This window comes from Neomonachus schauinslandi, chromosome 5, assembly GCF_002201575.2.
Source record: "Neomonachus schauinslandi chromosome 5, ASM220157v2, whole genome shotgun sequence".
Taxonomy (NCBI): Eukaryota; Metazoa; Chordata; class Mammalia; order Carnivora; family Phocidae; genus Neomonachus; species Neomonachus schauinslandi.
In genome coordinates, this window is record NC_058407.1 from 141154207 (window position 1) to 141170935 (window position 16729).

At 47.2% G+C, this 16729-nt stretch overlaps 1 protein-coding gene across 6 annotated transcripts in view; it reads right to left on the minus strand.

The window, feature by feature from the left end:
* GLYR1 (glyoxylate reductase 1 homolog) overlaps nucleotides 1-16729 on the minus strand; it is a 33247-nt gene that overhangs the window by 2797 nt on the left and 13721 nt on the right. For 2 of the 6 annotated variants that reach the window (XM_044915058.1, XM_044915062.1), the window contains 10 exons: nucleotides 12917-13003; nucleotides 11983-12039; nucleotides 11183-11233; nucleotides 11017-11090; nucleotides 8401-8500; nucleotides 3901-4011; nucleotides 3159-3260; nucleotides 2345-2507; nucleotides 1847-2026; nucleotides 1404-1528 (listed from right to left, as the gene is read on the minus strand). In XM_044915058.1, the coding sequence (XP_044770993.1) occupies nucleotides 1404-1528; nucleotides 1847-2026; nucleotides 2345-2507; nucleotides 3159-3260; nucleotides 3901-4011; nucleotides 8401-8500; nucleotides 11017-11090; nucleotides 11183-11233; nucleotides 11983-12039; nucleotides 12917-13003 (1050 nt within the window). The remainder of the gene's footprint in view (nucleotides 1-1403; nucleotides 1529-1846; nucleotides 2027-2344; nucleotides 2508-3158; nucleotides 3261-3900; nucleotides 4012-8400; nucleotides 8501-11016; nucleotides 11091-11182; nucleotides 11234-11982; nucleotides 12040-12916; nucleotides 13004-16729) is intronic. The other 4 variants (XM_044915063.1, XM_021698319.2, XM_044915059.1 and 1 more) reach the window with 3 other exon arrangements.

The following is a 16729-nucleotide window of genomic DNA, read 5'->3' on the forward strand; positions in this document are numbered from 1 at the left end:
ACGTGAAAACTGTACTGCAACCTGAAAAGGTGAAGTTAAGTTCTCTGAGATGTCCAGGCAGACACGGAAGGGACAGGAGACCGATTACGTATTACGAAAAGCCACATCTGAAAAGAGCAGAACTGTGTTTCTTTACTTCTATGCTGGAACAATCCACTTGAGACTTGTTTAACTTGAATGAAAATGTGTATCCTCTTATACTATCTAGAAGGTACAGCCTCTAAAATAAATGAATTTATGTGTTTCGTATAATAGTGTTTTACACAAAATACGGTTTTGATTGTAACTCTACAGTAATGAAGTATTGCTCAGCTTTTTTAAGGCTACCCTTCTGTCAGGCTGAGAAAGCTGACCTTCTAAACGACGGCCCCTGGCTGGCTCAGTTGGTAGAGCACCCAACTCTTGATCTTACGGTCCTGGGTTTGAGCCCCACATCAGGTATAAGATTACTTAAAATAAACTTATTAAAACAAATAAATAACCCTTCCCCCAAACCCAACTGTTTTAAAAGAGTGCATATGTAGGTGCTTTGTTGTCACTCAAACAAATGTCAATGACCAAACACTCCAATTAACAGGCAGATGCCAGAATGGATAAAAATGCAAGCCCCAATGACAGGCTGTATACAGAGAATACAATTTAAATATAAAGACACAAGTTAAAAGTAAATGAATGGAAAAAGATATACCATGAACACAGTAGCAGCTATAGTGAATCCAGGCTATAGGCTTGTAGACAAAGGTAAGGAAGGACATTTCATAATAATTAAAGGGCAAATTCATCAGGAAGATATGACCATCACAAATGGCTAAGGACCCAACCACAAGAGTTTCAAAGATAATAGAATTAAAGGGAAAAACAGACAATGCTACAATCATAGCTGGAGATTTTAGTATCTCTCAGCAACTGAAAGAACCAGAGAAAAAGGCCAGTAAAGATGACCTAAAAAACACTACCAACCTCAACCTAACTGATTATTTGCAGAACACAGCACCCAACGACTGCAGAACAGAGTCTTCGTAAGTGCACATGGTACACCTACCAAGACAGACCATCTGCTGGGCCACAAAACAAGTCTGAATGAATTTAAAGAGTTAAAAATCACACAGGATGTGTTTTTTTTAACCACAACAGATATACATCAGTAATCAATACCCATTAGATTCATAGGACGACTCCAATTATCTGACACACTTTTAAGTCATCCACAGGTCAAAGAAATCACAAGGGAAATAAGCATGGCTCAGAAGGAAATGTATGCTTTTAAATGCTCCTGTCTAGAATCAATGACGTGAGCTTCCACCTCAAGAGGTGAGACACAAAGAGACACAAAGCAAAGAGAGGGGAGGAAGACTAAAAACCAAGGGAAGGCTGCCAGATTGGGCCCCGCCTCTTGCAGTTACCTCATTGGCTGCAGCTGCCATTGGAGTAGGATGGTTGACGGCATCCCCCAGGGCAATGGCTAAGCGGAGATCCTTCTGAATGTACTTTAGGTAGAAATCAGGCTTAAAGTTCCCTTGCAGGATATCTGAGGACGGAAAGCACATATCAGAAGAATTAAATGGACTCTAACTAAGAAACTATCTGCTGTACCGTCAGGGCTCAACATCTAGCATTTCCTCCCTCTTGGACACTGAAGAGACCAACCAGTTCCCAGCCAGTACCCCCAAAACCCATCTGCCATGTCTCTGGACCCCCTCTGGTAGAGTGCATAGACTGATTAGAGAGGGTGGCTCTTTCATACCAGTGAGCCCTTGAAGAAGAGAACGCTCTGTGACAGAGGCCTGACCCAGTTTCTCAGCTCTAATCACAAGTAAAATGCACGGAGAGGACAAAGGCAACTCACTTTGGCACTTCTGGTCCAGGAAGATGCTGGCTAACTGTCCCTGATTGAGGATGTCCAAGAGTGTCTGCTGGGACTGGCCTGTCACTTGGGCCAGGGTTAACCCCTCAGCGATGGTGGCCATGAAGCTTCCCTGTACCATGTTCACGATCAGCATCATCTTGGCTGCGTTGCCAACCTCACCTGGCCAGGGCAGAGAATCACGGTCACTTCCCAAGAATTCCGAGGGCAGAGACTTTCTGCCCACCCTCATCCCTGCTCGGACCCACCTCTACACCCAGGGGAGGCCCCATTCACCTGCCCCTGACAGAACTGGCTCTGACCCTTCAGGCTCTTCCTCCTTCCAGGCACTGACTGTGCAAGTCAAAGGAAACCTTCCCATGGGGGCCCCAGGCAGAGAGGCCGTGCGGGATTGACGCTGTCATCAGTGCAGTCTAGAGGGGATGTGGCCCACCCAGCCTCCGGGCCTGCAGTGGCCCGATGGGTGGGCAGGCGTGTTACCTAGAAAGAAGGAGGTCTTCCCCATTGCCTGGAAGCAGCTGCTGCAGTCCTCATACAAGCCCCTGTCTCCGGCTGCTAAGATCACCAACATCCCATCATTAGACAGCTGCTGATTCCCTGAGACTGGGGCTTCCAGAAAGCGGCCCCCCCTGGACACAATCACCTGGAAAGGAAAGTCATAGCTTCTGAAGGTCTTGCCTCTCACAGGGGTTTCAAGTGGAAACACCTGGCCCTCCACACCGAGGCCCCAAACAGATGCCTGAATTACATGCAGTAAACAGAGAAGCGGGGGTGGGGGGCGGTGGTCTCCCCACAGACTCCCATGGACTTAGAATTTCTTGCAATGACCAAGCATGACCGTGCCAATGGCTTGGCTGACCACACCTCCTCCAGACACTGCCCTTCCCTCTTCAGCCACTCTCAGAACACACAAGGGCTAGAAGTAACCACCCCCTCACTTGGCCCAGCAGCTTAGGGAGGAAGAATACTGTTAGTAACAACTGTAGATGGCTGCTTAAACCAAAAAGGCCCTGCTGGCAGCCTGGATTGCTTCTCATTGTGGGGCAGGCAGCTACAGGACCTAATGCCCATCCCAGCCGGGCAGCACCTCTCCTCTCGCGGCTATTCAGATTAGCTGTGGCTCTGAAAGTAGAAAGTGAAGACAGGCTAGTCCCAAGGCTACAGGCCTCTCGTCCTCTCCTGGCTTGACTTCTAGAGTAATCAAGTTGCCTATACTCAGGCATAATCAATCAGCCTGAGTCTTGGGCTCCAACTGCCAAGGACGCTGGAGGGCCAGCATGAACGAGGCCGCTACCTGGGCCAGCTCGGTGACTGTGTCAGCATCCACTGTTGACATGTCCACGTAGCACTTCCCGGGGCGGATCCCCTGCAGCACACCACTGGGGCCCAGCACCAGCTGTGGGGACACAAGGGAGAAGCAATAGCCCAGGCTCCCAGCCAGACACCCAGGAGCCCCTTAGACCTAAGGTCAGAATCCTGTTACTTTTTTGGCTCATTTCCTGATTAGGAGCTAAATATTAAGGCTGAGAGGGGGCAGCAAGTAAATAAGCATTAAGAGAGAAAAACAGCTCTACTTTATTCCCATTTATCTTCAAAAAGAATACATGCATGTTCCTTTTTACTAAAAACCTCCCATTTAAACGATAACCTCACTATTTTCTTGGGCTTCTTTGGATTTATTTGGATTAAACTAGTTACCAATTTAACAAGATGACTATTGTACATGAACTTATAAAACATACAAATACAGCCAGAGCTAAACATATGACCTCGCCACATGAACCAAGTAAGAATACATGGGGATGGTCAGCATAGATCTCAGGGACCCTAGTTACTTTCATTCTCTGTTCTGAATTAAAGGATGGCTGTATTTAATTTATGTAGATTACTTTCACAATGGGGGATGGCCTCAAATGGGAAATACAACCCTCCCACATGCTACAGACACTCACTCATGGGCAGGGGAGAAGGCAGGGAGGCCAGCCAGCTTTCCTGGCCACAACCTGAGACATTGAGGGGAGGGAAGGGATCCTTACGTCCTTGGCTGCCTTTGGATCTGACACGCAGGCAAAGGTGATGTCACAAGTTGAAACGACTTCAGCGGGGGTTCTTCCTAGGCGGGCCCCCTCCTGGATGAACAAATCACACTGCAAAAGTCACAGATCCTAATGTGAGCTGCAGGCAGTGCACAACAAACGCAACAGCCAGGCCAGAGACACACTGCACAGTCCTCCTGGCTGGCCTCCCAAAGTAGGAGGCTGAGGCTAGGAGCCAGGGATACCAGAGCTGGTGGTCTTTTTTTTTTTTTTTTTTAAGATTTTATTTATTTATTTGACAGTGAGAGAGACAGTGAGAGAGGGAACACAAGCAGGGGGAGAGGGAGAGGGAGAAGCAGGCTTCCCGCTGAGCAGGGAGCCTGATGCAGGGCTCAATCCCAGGATGCTGGGATCATGACCTGAGCCGAAGGCAGCCGCTTAACCGACTAAGCCACCCAGGCGCCCCTGGTGGTCTGACTTTTCTGAGGGAAGTGGATGGGGCTCCTTAAGGACCGTCTTGTGTTTTTGCATACCTGGTGCCTAGAACGATGTTCTACTTCACAGTAAGCACAAAACAAGTGTCTGCTGAAGGATTCCTGTTTGAAGAACAGGATGTAAACAGTACCTGTTTGCAGCACTCTGTAGCTGTCTTGGCTGTGGCAAAACCTGCCCATTGTCCCAGGCTATCCACATTGTGCTGGGGAACCAGGGCTGGGGCTGGGAGGCTGCCATTCCTTACCAAGATGTTTCTGGGGGTTTCTAAAAGCATGAACTTTTCTTCCTTGAGAATTAAAATTACCCAGAACATCTCATAACAAAACATCATTAATATTTCAAAGATTTTTTAAAATTTTATTTATTTGACATAGAGACAGAGAGAGAGGGAACACAAGCAGGGGGACGCTGGGATCATGACCTGAGCTGAAGGCAGACGCTTAACCGTCTGAGCCACCCAGGCGCCCCTACAAAACATCATTAATATTTCAGTGTATTTCCTTCTCCAAGGCATTTAAAAAAATTAGAATAATGTGAAGCTACTATTTTGTATCTTTTTTTTTTTAAAGATTTATTTATTTGACAGAGTGAGAGCAGGAGAGCACAGGCAGCGGGAGCAGCAGAGGGAGAGGGAGAAGCAGACTCCCCACGCTGAGCAGGGAGCCCAATGTGGGGCTCGATCCCAGGACCGTGGAAACGTAACCTGAGCCGAAGGCAGACGCTTAACCGACTGAGCCACCCAGGCGCCCCTGTATCCAACTTTTAATACTGTGTGTGATTTACATTTATCCATACTGTAGCCTTTCATAATTATCATTTATAATAGATGGCTGCAGAATATTCCATTGAGATACACCTGAATTTATCTAATGGCTCTCCTGCAGTTAGATATCTAGCCTGCTTTTGATTATAAATGACTCCAACAAATATCTTCACGTATAATACCTTTCCTTTATGTTTTCAATTTAGGTCTCTGAAAGTAGAATAAAACAGGCTCCAAATAGCTTTAAAGCTCTTAATAAATGTAGACAAATGGCTTTCCAATGGAGCTGTTAATCTATAATGATCATCAGCAAGGTCTCAAATCACCAGCACTGAGTACATCATTTAAAAACAACAAACAAGCATCCATAAATACATAAAAATTATGTCCTACTTGATGATTTAACCAGCCCAAAACAGCAACTGTTTGATATATTTTGATTACTCTTGATTACTGAACCTTTTAAATTTAATACCTGTTTCTTTTGTGTGCAATTTTTTATTTTGGATTTATCAAACAATGTGTTTAATAAAATCAGTATGTTACCCTTTCCCTATCATATTTGCTATAACCATTTTCAGTTGGTATCCCTTTAAATCTACGTGGAATTTATTTTAGGTGGTACGAAGTGAGATTAATACTTCCTCAAATTTCTAACCAGTTGTTCTGAACATAACTTACTGACTGACCTTTCTCCTATCTCAATGATTTGCAGCGAGCCACCTCTATCAGACGAAGTCCTAGCTGTCCAGTTTAGCTGATGGGTGTGTGTCCTTATCACGGTACACACGCACCTTAGCCTTTAAGTATATAGCTTTATGTTTTAAACTTTGTTTTGAAGAGATCTCATTACTTTTTCTTTTCTGAAAAAGTGAAAGTATGTTTCCCATTTACTATACCAGGGAATAATTTTTTATCAAGATCCTTTAACAAGAATTACACAGGGATTGTAAAAGAATTACATGGCTTTTTTTCCCCTTGACAGAGAGAGTGCAAGAGTGAATGTGAGTGGGGGAGGAGATTCTGCAGAGGGAGAGGGAGAGAATCCCTCTGATGATATCATGAGCCCCCCTGATGTGGGGCTTGATATCATGACCCTGAGATCATGACCTGAGCCGAAATGCAGACTCCACGCTGAGCATGGAGCTCGATGTAGGGGTCGATCCCAGGACCCTGAGATCAGACCCGAGCTGAAACCAAGAGTCAGACCCTTCACCGAATGCGCTGCCCAGGCGCTCCTAATCTTTTGCTTTTGCTGTCATCATTTTACAGATGAGAACTCTGAGGCTTAGGAAGGTAAACAATCTTGCTGGAGAGAATGAGCAAGACAGCTATGACTTGGATTTAGGTCTGATTCCAAACCGAGATTCGTAAATGCTTTGCTCTCCTGCTTTCCCATAAATTAATTTGGAAAGAATGGCCATGTTTATATAACATTTAGGTTTTCCAATCAAGATACAGGCTGACCAGAGGCACTTCTATCAAAGGGGAATGTACTTATAAGGGAAACCCTCTGACTCTCCCAGCTTCTGCAACTGTCTGCGTCTACATTTCCTGGTTACCCGTACCTTCAATCACAACCTATCCTGCTGATGGGACGAGAGATCTCACTCCTGCCTTAGGTACCCAATGCCCAGCAGCTGAAGCCTAAACTTTTTAGCAGTTTTCAGTGCCCTTTCCCCCCAACCCTCTTGACTCTCCAACCAGTTCCTTGTTATTCTTGAAAAGGCCTTTGTTTCAATAGAGTGAATTTTTTTTTTTTACCTTGCCAAGACATTTGTTAATTCAAACCTATTAGCCCTACCACCTCCTTCAGCAACCATCCTCCTTTCAGCTGCACCCAGCTGCACACCGGGTGCTCACTCAATCACTTTGTAAACACATGCTGAGCCACACCTGCTCCCCAACAGGCTGGTCCTTCCTCAATTTCTCTTCATGTGCTCCTGGTGAGTATAGGGCTTTAGTTTCTTGGTACTCACTACCATTCTTCACCTTTTCTTGGATAGGAACTCGATGGGAGGAGCCATGGCCTCTCTCCCTTACAAAAGGTACACATTTGGACTTGGAATTCCATTTCAGGGCATGCACAGATCCTTGAAGTGGTGGACCACCACCTTAAGTTAAGAACTTCTAAACCTGTCCTGTCCACTTTGGTGGGCACTAGCCATGGGGGACTATTTACATTTAAGTGAAATAAAATTAAAAATTCAATTCTTCCATCATACTAGCCATGATTCAAGTGTTGGAAGAGCCACATGTGGCTAGTGGCTACCACACTGGACAGGGCAGACACTGGACATCTCCAGCACTGCAGAATGCTCTACTGTACAGTGCTGTTAATACAATCCCAATGACAGAACAGTGCAGCCACTAAAAAGCAGACCTATCTTTGCACTGAGTGCAAAAGACACTATGCACTCAGTATCAATGAATTACTAATATACACACATATATATTTGCATGTGCATAAAAAAAAAGGATACAAACACCTGACGTGAGCTAGCTCAGGTAATGGCAGAGAAGGGAGAATTTTCACTTCATTTTATACCCAAGTGTTTTTAAATGTTTACTTTTTATTTATTTATTTTTAAGAGTTCCAGTTGCACTGAACATCCTAGTGAGCTTTTTATTTTTTTAAGATTTTATTTATTTATTTGACAGAGAGAGACACAGCGAGAGAGGGAACACAAGCAGGGGAAGTGGGAGAGGGAGAAGCAGGCTCCCCGCGGAGCAGGGAGCCCCATGCGGGGCTCGATCCCAGAACTTTGGGATCATGACCTGAGCCGAAGGCAGATGCCCAACAACTGAGCCACCCAGGCACCCCTAAATGTTTACTTTTTATAATAACCTCTAAAGCTTAGAGATTCTCAACTATAGAGAACAAACTAAGAGTTGATGGAAGGAGGTGGGCAGGGAATGGGCTAAATGGGTGATGGGTATTGAGGAGGACACTTGTGATGATATATAAATTATATAACATTTAATTCTACACCTGAAACCAATTTTTACCACGTATGTTAAGAATTTAAATAATTAGAAAAAGAAAACACAAAAAAACAAATATCCTAAGCTCATATACCTACAGCTTCACCTGCCTGAACTAAGAGCTTGGCTTCTCCTACTCTACGCATGCAGAACGCTGGGCGGAGGTAACAGGAAGATTCCTATCCTTAAGCCACTCCAACTCCAAGGGTCAAGGTGCCGTCCCACCCCGCCCGACAAGCACCCCCATGAATGCTTACTTTTTCTGCAGTCCGGTTCCAGACAGTCACTGTGTGACCCATTTTTAGCAAGTTGGAGACGATGCCACTTCCCATGAGGCCAAGGCCCAAAAATCCTATCCTGAAAAAGAGAGATACCAATGGGTTCGGGGGGCTCATCCACCAGCAAGTCCACTCAGCGGCTGACAGCACCGCTGCAGAGCCAGCAGCAGCACGTGCACATCGTCGTGCCTTTTCTCATCATGCCATCGTTTTGAAGTGTCCCTCAATTTAAGTGGGCTTTTCTAAACCCTTGCCTGCCACAGAAAGAAGTGTGCCTCATTGGTTTAGGGCAAGTCTTCCAACTTGTTCCCTTACTGCTTTGATAGAGCGTCTGAGCCTCCAATTCCGGTACAGCGAGAAAGCAGGCACGTGTCTTTGACTCTTGCAGCGGTTTCCTGGTTGGCCACCCCGAATACCAGGCTTTCAGATGCCACTTTAAAGCACATCAGAATCCGTGACAAGGTCGCCTGGGTGGCTCAGTTGGTTGAGCGACTGCCTTCGGCTCAGGTCATGATCCTGGAGTCCCGGGATCGAGTCCCGCATCGGGCTCCCTGCTTGGCGGGGAGTCTGCTTCTCCCTCTGACCCTCCTCCCTCTCATGTTCTCTGTCTCTCATTCTCTTGCTCTCAAATAAATAAATAAAATCTTTAAAAAAAAAAAGAATCCGTGACAAGTAACTGAAGCAATGTGTTCAGAGCCAGCCAACTTCTTCAACTGCAGGACTCAGGATCACCGTCTTCATCTCCCTCCCCAGCTCGACACTTGACACTACCTTTGTGTTCTTCCTGCTGTCAGCAGAGATGGGCCCTGACCCTTTTCAAAGCCTGGAGCCAAGGGAATTCTCCAGAACATGAATTCTTCCTATGCCTGCCTTCTCCTGAACCTCCCTGGCACTGCTCTCCGCTGGCCTGTCCGCACTTCCTCACCCTGCCCTTCTAACTGCAGGCCCATGCTCATCTTGGGGGACTAGAGTTCAGGTGGACATGTTCTGCTTACCTTCACTTCCTGTGGCCTGCTTCTTCCTGCAATGCTGAGAACTTAAGGGCTACTGGCTACTACTGCTATTTCTATGTGCTTTTACAGATGATTTTATTTTGCCCAAAGGTCTTTTTTTGGTTCCTGCACTTCACTCCTTGCATGTGATATAGCTAACCAATGCCTCTTCCATCATTTCTTACTACATGGTGTTCTGGTTTTGGCTTAGGTTTCTCTCAGCTCCAGACCCTCTCTGCAGCCTGTCCACCTTCACCTGTTACCCTTTTAGTATTCTCGGTCTCCTGGGGTGACATTCACAGCCACCCCTGCAAACTGGCTCTTGAACTGAAACTGTCTCCCCTCATCCCTGGTGGAATATGAACTCTCACATGCTCTCTGTCCCAGCCTGAATCTAATGATAAAAACAGAACCCACCACATTCCTCACCAAATGGCACCCTCACCAAGTTTCCAGCCAAAGCTCAAAACCCAGGAGATCTTTTGTCATTCACAGCTGTCTGGGTAGTTTAAGCTTGCCCGACGATTCTACATCACAACAGACGAATTCTTTTCCTGGCGTTCCAGGACACCTAGTGCACCATACAGCTGCTTCACTTTGTAGTTGGCTTCACATTCATGTCAAAAAACGGTTTGACTAATGGGGCAACAAAGGTCTTAGGTGAAAGCACTGGACTCTGGTCTCAGCCTCATCCTTGTCATTTTTTTAAAAAAATCAACACAATCCTTAAGTCAGCGAGTGACACCCATGTTCATTAGCATAGAACATGCCTGTCTTTTCTACTCTCCCCAGGGCCGTTGACCCAAAAAAACCAGTGGAATCAGGGATTTCATCAGCACAAAAAATTATGAATAAAGTAAAAGACATACTGTTTTTACTCTGGAGAAAGAACTGTACAGGAGATATGCATGGAGAGCTCAGACCCGGCCACTGGGCTCAGGACAGTGCTCTGTCTTAGCACTTTTAGACACACGACTGCAAATACCACCAGAGGAAAGGCAGGGGTGTGCGGGCGCAAGCTAAGCTTTGGGGACCACAGTCAAGGCAGGTGTGTGGGAAGGAAAGGGCGGCGACTGCAGGATGATGGTGATTCACCTCTCACCTGCCACCTGCCCCCACCACAACCCTGAAACTGTTTTCATCACTGTTCTACCCAGCCAGTGGTTCTCAAAGTGTGGTCTCTTGACTGGCAGCAGCGGCACACCCAGGAAGGTGTCCAATATTATAAACTCTCCGGATCCACTCCAGATCTACTGACTGAGAAACCCTGGGGGGTGGAGCCTAGCAGTTGATGCTTTACATGTGGCCTTCCAGGTGATTCTGAGGCAGGGGAAAGTCTGAGAACCACCAAACTGAGTGTTCCTCCAGCTCCAAGACTCACTAGTGAGCTATGAAGGCAACCCCACCATGTACTTAAAGGACCTTGGTCTCCTGCAGGTCAAATTAATTCCAGGCAACTCACTAAAAATTACAACTTTCCCTCTCTCTTTCCATTCAGTCCCACCAATGGCTGGGATACAACCCTTAAAGAGCCCCCTTGGGGTCATCCCCTATTCCCTAACAGAACTAGAGCCACAAGAAGCCTTTTCATCAAAGGTCCTACTTTTTGTCTGTGGGTGTGATGCTGCCATTCACGGCCGTGCTGTCTGCTGCCTGGATGGAGGTGGACCCAGTTTCCTAGGGAAAGGAAGCACAGCTCATCAGGTCAGTCTGCCCATGGCAAGGGCCCCAGTGGAAGAGAAAAATAGGGAGGCATGGAACCTACGTACCTCTTCACATATTTTCAACTTCTTTGTGATTGCCTGGTAACAGACAGCTGGCTAATAAAGGAGGGAAAAAGACCATGTATTAAACCGAACGCTTAACTGGTCTTCGTTATAATTTCCCTAAGAGGTTAGGCCTAAAGTGTGGTGTTAACACTGAAACCTATTTGCTGTTCGACTTTACTGAACTCCAAAGGACACATCAGAAAGGTAACACAAACTACTTCACTTAAATATCTATGCAACTCTGCAAGATTCTTTTGCCCATGATGACATTAAGGATCAGATTCATGAAGTCATACACTCAGAGTTACAAGTCTACTCAGTGTAACTGGGCTTGCAACCCAGATCTGTCCAACTCCAAAGCCACAGCCTATCAGGTCCTATATCAAGGTTCAGCCTAACTCATGGCCTTGCAGATACTCTGGGAAGCTTGCCCTCCACAACCCGATGGTTTAGAGAGACTGCTTGCACAGCAAGCCTGAGAATGCATCCACCAAACAGCAAGGGCTACCTCATGAATGTGGATAGCTCACAAGGTCTGGCTTCTGCCCCAGACTCACAAATGTCTCAACCACACAGCTGCTGAGCCTTAAATTTTTTTTGGGGGGGGGGGGGTTTACTTTTAACTGTAACAACACCTGAGTCACGAGTGGGCCTCCATGTGACTTTCTATCTAGTTGCTCTGGGCAGTGGTAGAAGCAGAGCCTAACCTTTCAGACTAGTAGGGTGAGGTTTGATGGAGCCACCTTCTCCCTTTAGGCCAGCCCCTGACCAAGGATCAAAAATGTAGAAGACCGACTCACCTTCTCAGTTTGGCTGAGCAGGAAATGATGGAAATGAGGGTCTGCATCTTTCACAGGCTGAAACCAGAAAATGATTCAATAAAACAACTTATCTTCTATTAGAGGTCACCTTGCCTGGTAACTGACTCTCCTCTGGCTGAAACACCCCTGGCAGCTGGTCTCGACTATATAACTGCCTGGAAGCCCTTTCCCATTGTTGGTCTAAGTCTTTTATAAACGGTCCCTGCTCCAGCTAGAGGGAAACTGGCTACAAGTGGAAAAGAAGAGACAGTTCTGTCAGGGTGGCATAAAAATTATTCTAGTAACACTGCAGGAAAATATTTAAGAGGTATACTGGTATTTTTAAAATGCAGCATTTACCAGTCCCTTTGGATAACTGACTAGGCGAGGCCAAATCAATTCTCAGCACTCTCCCAATTCTAGGGTTTTACCTACTGTGTCTGGTGCCAGACCCCTGAGTGTCTTGTCTCACGGAGGATCGATATAAACAGAAATGCAGGGCAATGAGTGTAGCACTTTCAAGGGCTTTCACAATTAGGCACAACAGGGGACTGGGGCATCCACTCCAAGGGGCTACTGAACAGCAGAGTTGTATATGTGAACAGTGAAAGGTGTCTATAAAGCATTAAGTGAAAAAATGTGTGGGCCAATCCTGCATTTGTGAAAACCAACCCTATTTCCAACAATAGAAACCCCATGTGGGTATATAATTCTATAAATGATGAGTGAATGGGGGTTGTAGCAAAGGGTCTGGAAGAAGTTACATCGAACATGAAACTGAGCACCCATGAGGGTGGAGACTTGCACTTTCCCCCCTCAAACACCTCAGTACTTTCTTGCAATTTAAAGAATGGGGAAAGGAAAAGCGCCTCACACAGGCCAGGAAACCAGCTTGGAGGCTGGGCTTATCCTGGCCTGCGGGAGAGCTTGTTACCTCGCTCACGGTCGGCTGCCATTTAAACGCGGCCATCGGTCCAGCCATCACCCCCTTCACGGTACTAGACTCAGGGATGGTGAGATCCTACAGAGGGAAAGGCAGATGGTCAAGACACTGAGGCCACCTCAGTAACAGATGTCTTCCTGTGCCAAATCGCCAAATCCTGCTTCACTTCCTTCAGTTACATTCCACCTCAAACGAACCCCCTAGCCAACTCCAGTCTCAGCCTAAGTCCCCAGGCGCGGTTCTGACTGTCCATCGGGAGAAACCAGGCAAGTTCTCATCAACATGGAGCAAGGCTTTCTTCTCTGTTCTTGAAATAACAAATTGTCTTCTTGTGCCCAAGTTTCACAAGGACAGATGTCTCTGGAAATCCCAACTATGGTGTGCAATGTTGTTAGCAAGTCACAGAGAAGATTCTTTATGGCCAATAATGAACATTAAGAAAACAGTACTGGCTTCAGAGAGAATCTCAAAAAAAAAAAAAAAAAAAACCTAAGAAAGCCACATGGTGCTGATGAGGAAATGTGCCCAGCATTTTAACTACTAAGCTACTAAGTGACAAAGCCAGACTTCCAATCCAGGGCAACTGGGAGCCAAGAGCCCCACTCCCTCTCCAGGCTGATGCAAGGGCAGGACCCAGTGGAACGGGGCGTACCTCCCCACCAACAGCCTTGCCCACACCCATCCTGGGCAGGATGCTGCTTCAGCTGTGCTCTTATCCCCTCCACCAAGTTCACCTCACACTCCCTTTCCACATGTGGGATCTTCCAGCCACGGTGGCCCTCCTGACATTTCTACTTGGGTATCTCAGGGGAATCTTGAACGTCCCACTGAACTCTGGATCTCCCTGCCCCAACGGTGCCTTCCACAGTCTTCGCAGTCTTAGAAAAGCAGCTCCGTTCTACCAGGCTGAGATCTTTGCAGTCCTTCTTGATTCCACCCTCCTCTTACCTGGTAGCAATGATTATGGTTTTACAACTGCGGATCGGTGACCTCTTTTTTTTGCCATCCCCTGCCACTTGGACTGTAGCAAAAGGGATCCCCCTCTGCTTCCGTTCTGGAACCCTGCAGTCTAGACTGGACACAGGAGCTAGAGTGGAGTAGGCCACTTCTCTGCCTACAACTGGCTTCCTGTCTCACACAGTCAGGCCTACGGGGCACTATAAGTTCTACAACCCCTCAACTCCACCCTACTCTCTGAATTCATATCCTATTATATTTTCTCCCCCTCACCACTCTCTAACTCACCAGCCCCGCTTTGGCCCTCCAGCCATTCCCCAAACACACCAAGCATTTGCCTTTGCACTATTGGGGATGCTCTTCCAACAGTTATCTGCTTGGCTCACATGCTCACTTCAGGTCTCCGCGGAAATGTCACCTTATCGGGGTGCTTTCCCTGACCCCTCTGTATCTTCCTACCTGATGCTGATGTGATAAGTGAGTTCTATGAAAACAAGACCTTTGCCAATTTTGTTTACTCTGTATCCCATGCAGGGAGCCATGCCTGGCACAGAGGAGATGCTCGCTATTTACTGAAGAAGTGAACATGAGAGGGGCCTGGTCTAACTATCATGCTGCTTTATCACTAGACATCTGGCTCATGTGGGGCTGCTCAATCAACACGTGAACAAAGAGATATGGGGAAAAAAGAGGCCTAGTGTAGAACTGTCCCAAGAACGTCCTGCCGCGATGGACATGTTCTGTATCTGTCCCCTGTGGCTAGGGGCAGCACAGCTCTAGTGACCTGCTTAAGGTCTCAGGACAGGAGAGTGGGGTGGAGACACTGGCTCTCCATCTGGCACCAGCGGAAGGCCTCGACTCCCAGTCAGCAGTCCCTGAACCACTCGGGGATTTGAGGAGAGCCACAGCCCTGAGGGCTCTGTGCTGTCAGGGTGCTGTGTGCCCAAAGCTGCAGTTCTTCTCAGCCCAGGACTTGGTAATGAGAGCCCCTGAGAGAGGATGAGGGCACACCTCTCACACCACAGTTGAGGCACGAACCCAGCCTTTCCCTGTACGCACGCAACTGATGCCTCTGCGTCAAAAGGTCAGCCTTTTCCACTAATCCTCACAGGACAGGGGATTATGGCTCCGAACGGCTATCATCCGAGACTTTGCCCAGTTATCAGCCTAGGCTACTGCTGTTTCAGAAAGAAGTCATTACTGTAGCAACACACACTCTTTTTAGACCGCAGGAGCTATTAGATCAGAAGATGCACCAAAATTCCAAGCCCAGATTCCCTACATCTCTGAAGGTGCTTAATTAAAACCAACTGTCTGAACTGAAAGGGCTGTGTCCGCCCTGCACCACTAACCATACTCCTTCCTCTCCAGCTGACAAATCCTTCACTAGAGGCTGGCCAAGCAAGGAGACTGTAGGAAGCATTGCGCTAAGGGTAAAGAGCAAGTAGACCTCTTGGCAGGGGACCTGACTCCAAGAACGGCAGCAGAAATGTTACTATCCCCTGATTAATAATTCAGATTCAAGGGCAAACTGCTTTTCCCTGGGAGCCTGTGAGAAGAGTCCCTGCAGTAAAGCCCGGTGGCGGCCTCGGGTGACACTAAAACCACTATGCTCTCACTGCACAACAGGCTCCTGCCAGACACTGACAAACATAAAGCCATTTTTCAAATGCGTGGTGCACAGCACACTGTTCTTGATGCTTTGCTCTTGTTACTCATTTAATTCTCACGACAAACCTGAGAGACAGGTATCACTATTATTCCCAATGATCAGACGAGGAAACCAAGGCAAAGGAAGTTGGCCAAGGCCACACAGCTGCAGCAAGTTATGGAGTCACAGTTCCGACTCAGACCTCCTCCTCACCTCTCCTGCACACTTCTCTTTTTCCAAAAAGATGTCGTTTCTCTGCAGGGCCAGCACGGAGTTGGTGAGATCCACGGCTTTAGAAAGCAGAAAATAGGAATTTGGAGAACAGTATAAAACCTGACAGCTCAGATGCCTCTGGATCCCCAGGAAATCAATTCAATTGGATCAAATTAGAACACACCCCCTGAAAGTTCTTTCTGCACCACAGCTAGCTGTTTTCTCCACCTTCTCCACCTCTGGCTGGCAGTTCCCTGTGCTCACCGTCAGCCAGGGCTGTCCTGACCGCTAGTCACTCTGTCTACTCTCAGTCCCAGGTTGTCTGACAGTGAGAAGGACTTTCTCTAACACAGTGGTCACAGAGTGGCAGCCCACAGGCTCAATCTGGCCCAGAGATGTTCCTTGGACCTAAGAGTATTTTAAAATTTTGAATTAGCGTGTAACACATAAAATTGGAATGTTACACATAAAAATCAGTATTTCCAGCTTCTCTAGAGGAAAAACCAGACGACCTGGCAAAAGTTGGCTGGGACCCCATGGACAGAGCAATGACTTCCCCCGAGCACCAGCTGCTGCCACCCCTAGTGCTCTCAGTGTGGAGGCAGGTCAGGGCTGCAAACCCTCAGCCAGCCTCCCCTTGCTGCCATGACCTGTCTGGTCTCGCTGGTGTCTGAATTTGCAGGCCGTGATCTGATGTGGTCTAGTGTTTTGTCAAGGCCTTATCACCCAACTGTTTCTGCCAGCCATCTGGCTCCTGTCCCCTTGACTGTGCTCTAACAGTTCTCCCCTGTGTTTTCACAGACTACCCCCTCCATCTCGAATCCTCTTCCCTTGGCTTTTGAGACTTGACCTACATCTTCTCAGGAAGGTGAAAGTTACGTTATTTCCACTTTATTTCACTGTGATGGCTCCTCCGAATCCTTCCAACTCTGACGTATGGGTATTTTCCCTGCGAAGCAGAATCCTGCCCTTCACTCTGCTCC